At 36.8% G+C, this 7,230-nt stretch overlaps 2 protein-coding genes across 2 annotated transcripts; one reads left to right on the top strand and one right to left on the bottom strand.

The window, feature by feature from the left end:
* Positions 1–617: 617 nt before the first annotated feature.
* LOC124636165 (protein crooked neck) lies at positions 618–4,845 on the top strand. The gene is made up of 5 exons (XM_047172104.1): positions 618–843; positions 921–1,106; positions 2,663–2,778; positions 2,864–3,020; positions 3,211–4,845. Exons 1-5 carry the CDS (start codon positions 805–807, stop codon positions 4,816–4,818), a joined length of 2,106 nt encoding a protein of 701 aa, XP_047028060.1. The 5' UTR covers positions 618–804; the 3' UTR covers positions 4,819–4,845.
* On the bottom strand, positions 4,819–6,023 carry LOC124636168 (N-alpha-acetyltransferase 20). The gene is made up of 5 exons (XM_047172109.1): positions 5,907–6,023; positions 5,698–5,813; positions 5,495–5,624; positions 5,263–5,399; positions 4,819–4,949 (listed from the first exon to the last, which is right to left on the bottom strand). Exons 1-5 carry the CDS (start codon positions 5,957–5,959, stop codon positions 4,864–4,866), a joined length of 522 nt encoding a protein of 173 aa, XP_047028065.1. The 5' UTR covers positions 5,960–6,023; the 3' UTR covers positions 4,819–4,863.
* Positions 6,024–7,230: the final 1,207 nt, after the last annotated feature.

Here is a 7,230-nt window from a genome sequence, read left to right on the forward strand (position 1 = left end):
GCGATTGCAAAATTATTATAAATTATACTTTGACTTTTTATTCACAATATATTTACATTAATTGAAAATAAAATAAAATAAACTTATATATATATACAACTTAAAACTAATACAGTGCATCAAAAAATTGCTCCTCATCGCTGTCACTGGGTAGTGTACCCAAAAGACTGGCAGCATTGCCACGTTGGATGGCAATGCTCAACCTCTGTGCGAAATAAAAGTTTAGTGTGGGACGCGACATGCGTCGACACTCTTGCGCCATCTCACCTTCCCGGAACTGCATGTTGTGCTGGCTCCGCCGCTGCACAAGCAGAGAACCTCAAGCGGCGCAAATATAGTAACCTTATAGGCAATTACATGTTTGAGCCGTTTGGGGTTGAAACTCTGGGGCCGTGGGGTCCGAGGGCGCACCTTCTTGCCAGGGATATTTCCCAGCGCCTGGTTGACACTTCCCGGGACCCAAAGGCTGGCTTTTAATTATAAATTATTGTATTTAAATAAATATTTTTCTAATTACTAGGGGGGTTTTCTCTCAAAACACTAACATTTTGGGGGGATTTTGGGTGAGATTTGGGGAGAATGCTAGATCATCATCTGGCAACACTGTCTATTCCTGTGAGTCTGTGAGACTCGGTGAGAAGTTATGCTGTGGGATGGCTGTGGGAAAAAAGCAACGAAGTCAATCCCTCTTTGCTTTGCTTCTTTAACGAAATCAAACAATTATTTAACCCTGCTCTTTCATATTCATAACACCATCAAGTGTACATATCATTGAGAAACAAGTTTTCGTAACTTAGAACAGCGATGGATGGAAAAACTACAAAAATGCCCAAAGTGGCAAAGGTAAACAACTTGAGCTACAAGTGATTTTGTGTGTAATGCTTATTTGTTCAATTTATTAATTGGTGCCTTCACTTCAGGTCAAAAATAAAGCACCTGCAGAGATACAAATTACAGCTGAACAGCTTCTCAGAGAAGCTAAAGAGAGGGACTTGGAAATTTTGCCACCACCACCAAAACAAAAAATCTCTGATCCAGAGGAATTGAGAGACTATCAGCACCGAAAGAGAAAGGCATTTGAAGACAACATTCGTAAAAACAGACTTGTAAGTAGCTAGCACATTATTTTAATTAAGAAATTAATAATTGTTTGGAATAACCTCAAAAATTTGATAATAGGAGGTCCAGTTATGTTTTCTTATGCTTGGTTAATAAGGCAAAAGGTGCCCAGATGGTTTTCGTCTTATTTTAAGTATTCTATACGATAGAAATGAAAAACTAGACATTTTCAGAAATTTTCATTTTTTATGAAAAATTTTCTAAGTCCCAAAAGCTGCACCCTTTGCTACACACTAACCGACCTTTGCACTGATCAAGGTATAATCACATATGAAGGACGATTTTAAATAAGCCATTTTTTGGATTTTGTATTTAAAAGTCATAAAAAAACCCCCGACCCAAAAAAGCACGCAATTATTATGACAAAAGGTTAAAAACGCTAAACCCTATAAAAAGCAAAAAATAACTTTTAACACTACGTAAGTACCAACTAAAGCATGTCAGACTAAACTAAATTTTGTCGTGTCGGGGGACCGCTCTAATTTATTAGCTTAACGTTAGAAGTAATTATATACTACTACATTATATATACTTCTTATAACTTTTTATATAATTTTGTTTAGATACGTGTTTTTTTATACGAATGTTGTAATTAAGTAGGTATCATTTGATTAATGTAGTATTTTTAAAGGTAAAAAGCGGTCCCCCGACACGTCAAAATTTAGTTTAGTCTGACATGCTTTAGTTGGTACTTATGTAGTGTTAAAAGTTATTTTTTGCTTTTTATAGGGTTTAGCGTTTTTAACCTTTTGTCATAATAATTGCGTGCTTTTTTGGGTCGGGGGTATTTATAATTTAATTTTATTTCATGCTTTTTGAAGGAGCTCCTTCATTTTTCCTTTTTTCATTTAATTTCTTTTATTTTAAGATGTGGTCGCTATATGCGATCTCGGCCAAAGGAAGCTGTTTAACAATCCTCATGACAAACTGGCTCTGGGAGAATTGCACAGATTGAGAAACAATAAAGATTAACCTTTGGTCATTTTAGACTTTCAGCAAAAATACATATAAATCGGTTTATCCGTTTCATTCCGGCATTCCAGGGTTTCATCCGCCACATCCTATTTCCAGCATCAGGTTCTAGTCAATTAGAAAAATGAAGAGAGCTAGTCAAGACAAATTCAACGAGCCCAAACTCGATGGGTTTACTAAAAGGCAGTTCAGGGTTACGTCTCCTATCTTCGTGTCCTAACAGCAGACCAGCTCAGTGGTTCCAGAAGACATTAGTGTTTCAAATTTCTGATCCCACATATGCTTGCAAGTAAACTGAGCGTGTAACATTCCTATCACACCTAACAAACGAGCTGATGACCTTGAAGACCTGAACCGATTTCCACCAAACATAGCTAAGAACACTCCCGAATGACATACCTTTCAAACAAAAAAAACCGCATTACAATCGGATCATCCGTTTGGGAGCTACGATGCCACATACACACACACACACACACACACACACACACACAGACACGTCAAACTTATAACACCCCGTCGTTTTTGCGTCGGGGGTTAACAATTCAAAAATACATTTCTCTACTTTCAGGTTATTGGAAACTGGCTCAAATATGCTCAGTGGGAAGAGTCACAGAAACAGGTTCAAAGGGCCAGATCTATTTACGAGCGAGCTCTTGATGTGGACCACAGAAATGTTACCTTATGGTGAGTTTTCATACATTGTGCATTGTGTTTCAGGTAAATATTATCAAAACTCGATGTTATTCCTTTAAAATGTGTTGTATTCCAGGTTGAAGTACACTGAAATGGAGATGAGGAACAGGCAAGTGAATCATGCTCGTAACTTGTGGGATAGGGCAGTTACTATACTGCCAAGAGTTTCACAGTTCTGGTATAAGTACACCTACATGGAAGAGATGTTGGAAAATGTTGCTGGGGCCAGACAGGTATGCATTACTGCAAATACTATTAATCAAATTCATAGGGCAGTCACTCCTTGTAAAGCACTGGTACTCAGCTACATGCGGTTAGACTGGAAGACGACCCCAACATAGTTGGGAAAAAAGGTTCGGAAGATGACTATAAATCAAACTCATGATAATAATGAACTCAAGATTGTTTTGTTTCATTTTCTAGGTTTTTGAAAGGTGGATGGAATGGCAGCCAGATGAACAAGCGTGGCAAACATACATCAACTTTGAATTAAGGTACAAAGAACTTGATAGGGCTCGTCAAATTTATGAAAGATTTGTAATGGTACACCCTGATGTCAAGAACTGGATAAAGTATGCAAAGTTTGAAGAAAATCATGGATTCATAAATGGTTCAAGAAAAGTGTTTGAGAGAGCTGTTGAGTTCTTTGGTGATGAAGATCTTGATGAGAGATTGTTCATTGCCTTTGCAAAATTTGAAGAAAATCAAAAAGAACATGACAGAGCCAGAGTTATTTACAAATATGCATTGGATCACATTCCCAAAGATAGGAACAAAGAATTATACAAAGCCTATACTATACATGAGAAGAAGTATGGTGACCGATCGGGTATTGAAGATGTCATTGTGAACAAAAGAAAGTACATGTATGAGCAGGAAGTAATAGAGAACCCTACCAACTATGATGCATGGTTCGATTACATAAGGCTTGTTGAAAATGAAGGGAATGTAGATGACATTAGAGACACATATGAGAGAGCCATAGCAAATGTACCTCCTTCTAAAGACAAGCAGTTCTGGCGACGCTACATTTATTTATGGATTAATTATGCATTATATGAAGAATTAGAAGCAGAAGATGCTGAGAGAACAAGACAAGTGTACAGAACATGTTTGGAATTATTACCACATAAAATATTTACATTCTCCAAAATCTGGTTGATGTATGCCCAGTTTGAAGTCAGATGTAAAGACTTAAAACAAGCAAGAAAAACTTTGGGAATGGCTCTTGGTATATGTCCGAGGGACAAATTGTACAGGGGTTACATTGACTTGGAAATACAATTAAGGGAATTTGACAGGTGCAGAATACTGTACCAGAAGTTTTTGGAGTATGGCCCAGAAAACTGTATCACATGGATAAAGTTTGCAGAGTTGGAAACATTACTGGGTGACATAGACAGGGCAAGAGCCATATACGAAATTGCAGTTGGACAACCCAGATTAGATATGCCTGAATTGTTATGGAAAAGCTATATAGATTTTGAAGTGCAGCAGGGAGAAACAGAGAAGGCTAGACAGCTGTATGAAAGATTGTTAGAAAGAACAGTACATGTAAAAGTGTGGCTGTCTTATGCAAAGTTTGAACTGAATGCTGAAAATGCTGACAATTTTAATGTAGAACTAGCTAGGCGTGTCTATGAACGCGCTAATGACAGCCTTCGTAGTGCTGGTGAAAAGGAAGCAAGAGTACTTCTTTTAGAAGCTTGGAAAGATTTTGAAACTGAAATAGGTGATGAAGAAAAGCTTGAAAAGGTTATGGCCAAAATGCCCAGAAGAGTCAAAAAGAGACAAAAGATCATTAGTGAAAGTGGAGTTGAAGAAGGTTGGGAGGAAGTATTTGATTACATATTTCCAGAAGATGAAATGGTTAGACCTAATCTTAAACTTCTTGCTGCTGCCAAACAATGGCGCAAACAGAAAGAAGTTGCTCAACCTGCAGAACCAGAAACACAAAATGAAGATCAGGATGATGAAGGACACACACCGCCACAAAGAAATGATGATGAAATTGAAAATGAAAACAACTAATTTCTTAAATAAAATTCACTATTTTAATCATAGTGTTTCATTGCATTAATCTACATCTTCTGGACGAACAGGATGAGTCAATGGTATAACTGATTTTTTATTTACATCTCTTGAACAAGCCTTTCTCATATCTGGAAAAGAACAAAATATTGAGTTATTAAACTATAGTTCGGCCATTCAGAGAATGCGTTCCTGACACGTCGCGATTGAACTGACGACGTAACTTTGCAATGGCGTTGCAGTTACGATAAAAATATTTTTGCTGGTTGTTTACCGTTTTAACAATTGAGGAGCATTAAAACAACATTATTATATCAATAATCAATGAATGTAGTTACGTCGTCAGTTCAATCGCGACGTGTCAGGAACGCATTCTCTGAATGGCCGAACTATAATTAAAAAATATGCTAGGTTTCATTCAGGAAAGCTTTCAAAATTACACACCATAAGCATCTTCATCTGGATCTCCAGAATAATATTCTAATACAGTCCTGTATACTATGTATCCTAAATTCTTGTACATATTGATGGCAACCTTATTACTCACTCTTACAAAGAGATCTACAAAGTATGCCTTTTTCCTGCAAAAGAATAAATAAAATGTTTAGAAATAATACAAAAAAATCTGTTTAGAATAAAACAATAATGAAAAAATGCATAGTATAAAGGAACAAACTTCTCAGAGACATCCTCCAAAATATTCATCAATGTTGCTGCAAGGCCTAATCTCCTATATTCTGGACCAACCGTTAATGCAGTCACATGACCGTGCCAGTTGTCTCCATGACCCTCTGCTTTCCCCATAACTGAAATCATCAGAAGAAGAGGTATTATTTTATGCTCTCATTATTAGCACTGTACAATTCTAACTGTACTTACTGTATCCCATTATTTCTCCACTTGGAGATTCCACCACTTGAAAATATTCAGGCCAATGTGCTAAGTATTGAGTATAAAATGATAACCCGTAAGTCTCAGTCAAGGGATCCAAGTTTCTGTAGACAGAGATAAACTTATTTATTTAGTGTCCAATTAGGTTAACTAATGATTATGTTATACTCCTTAGAATAATATTTTGGAAGACTTACACATTGTTGAATTTTAACATGTCTTCGCATGTGAATGGTCTGATAGTAGTCATTTTGTATGTAAGTTTTATTTCGTTTCGTACAACCAATTAATCTTTTGATTGAATAATTCACTCCCTGCAGCACATTCCTATTTTTATTTGTACAAAAATGACAATGTGAACAATGTCAATAGAAAGTGACATTTAAGCCGGGACGTGAGACCGCCATCGGGGGACGCGCCATGCAGATGCTCAGTCAAACCATAGAGTACTCGTTTTGTATTGTAAACAGGAAAAATGGTACACTGAAATAATTCGTCAAAAACGCTTCTTTTTTGAGTATATCATACATATAATGCCAATAAAAACTGATATGCTGTATTATAAAATTAATTTTGAGAGTATATCTTAAGTCACCTTGAAGCTGCGAATGCAGGTTGCTGAAGACCGAACAAAGTGGTGAACCTTGGAGGAGTCCTTTGTCTAGCAGTGTACATAGTTCGGCTGACTATTAATTTACAAAGCAAGTTTATTCACGAAGTTGGATTCATAAAAAGAAAATGCCATTGACATTCAGACTAATATAATAAATAATATTCATTTTTCATTGATGTGAAATTCTTTTTCCAATGTTGGCCAAGAAGCATGAAGTTTACTTAAAATTGGAGAAAACTGTTGATGGAGTACATTGATACATTAAGTGAGCAATATGCGTCCAAAGTTGAACCTTCTAAAAAAAGAAAATACGAAGAAAAAAAATAAAGAAGAAGCGAGTAACGCGAGTGTGGCATTTTTTTTACTTTTGGCAATTCACGCATTACGCTTCCTGATTTGTCGGTTCTTTTGACGTGAATCGAAGAACCGGCAATACGCCCATATGATTGGCTAAAACATTCCGATTAGAAAGAGAAGGGACGGCGCCTGAAGTAAACATTTTAAGGCCCCAGTACACGTTGGCCTGTGTTGGGCCAAGCTGTGCAATGCACAAATGTAGGCCACGATCAAATGGTGTTTACACATTGGCGCATGGCTCATTCCTGCCTGGCAAACCACTTGCGATGGACGTCGAAGTAATTAAGGCTTCGGCTATTTATTTGTACACTACTATATATATTTATATTATACTACACTACTATATATATTTATATTATACTACACGACTATATTTACTGCTATATTTATTTTTACACGCAACACAAAAGTGTATTTTATCCTCAGCGGCCGGTGACGAACTAAACATTGGCCGAATGTGTAAACACAACACGCCAAGCTGGGCCAAGATTCCTTTGATGTGTGCCCAAAAAACCGACAACTCGCCGAATGCGCGCCAACCTTGACAAATG

The sequence above is a fragment of the Helicoverpa zea genome, chromosome 14 (genome assembly GCF_022581195.2).
Source record: "Helicoverpa zea isolate HzStark_Cry1AcR chromosome 14, ilHelZeax1.1, whole genome shotgun sequence".
Classification (NCBI taxonomy): domain Eukaryota; kingdom Metazoa; phylum Arthropoda; class Insecta; order Lepidoptera; family Noctuidae; genus Helicoverpa; species Helicoverpa zea.

Coding starts and splice junctions, on each gene's coding strand:
- LOC124636165 (XM_047172104.1), top strand. CDS start 805: ATGGATGGAAAAACTACAAAAATGCCCAAAGTGGCAAAG. Junction 844..920: donor AAATGCCCAAAGTGGCAAAG/GTAAACAACTTG, acceptor CCTTCACTTCAG/GTCAAAAATAAAGCACCTGC. Junction 1,107..2,662: donor ACATTCGTAAAAACAGACTT/GTAAGTAGCTAG, acceptor CTCTACTTTCAG/GTTATTGGAAACTGGCTCAA.
- LOC124636168 (XM_047172109.1), bottom strand. CDS start 5,959: ATGACTACTATCAGACCATTCACATGCGAAGACATGTTAAAATTCAAC. Junction 5,625..5,697: donor TGGAGAAATAATGGGATACA/GTAAGTACAGTT, acceptor TGATGATTTCAG/TTATGGGGAAAGCAGAGGGT. Junction 4,950..5,262: donor TCCAGATGAAGATGCTTATG/GTGTGTAATTTT, acceptor GTTCTTTTCCAG/ATATGAGAAAGGCTTGTTCA.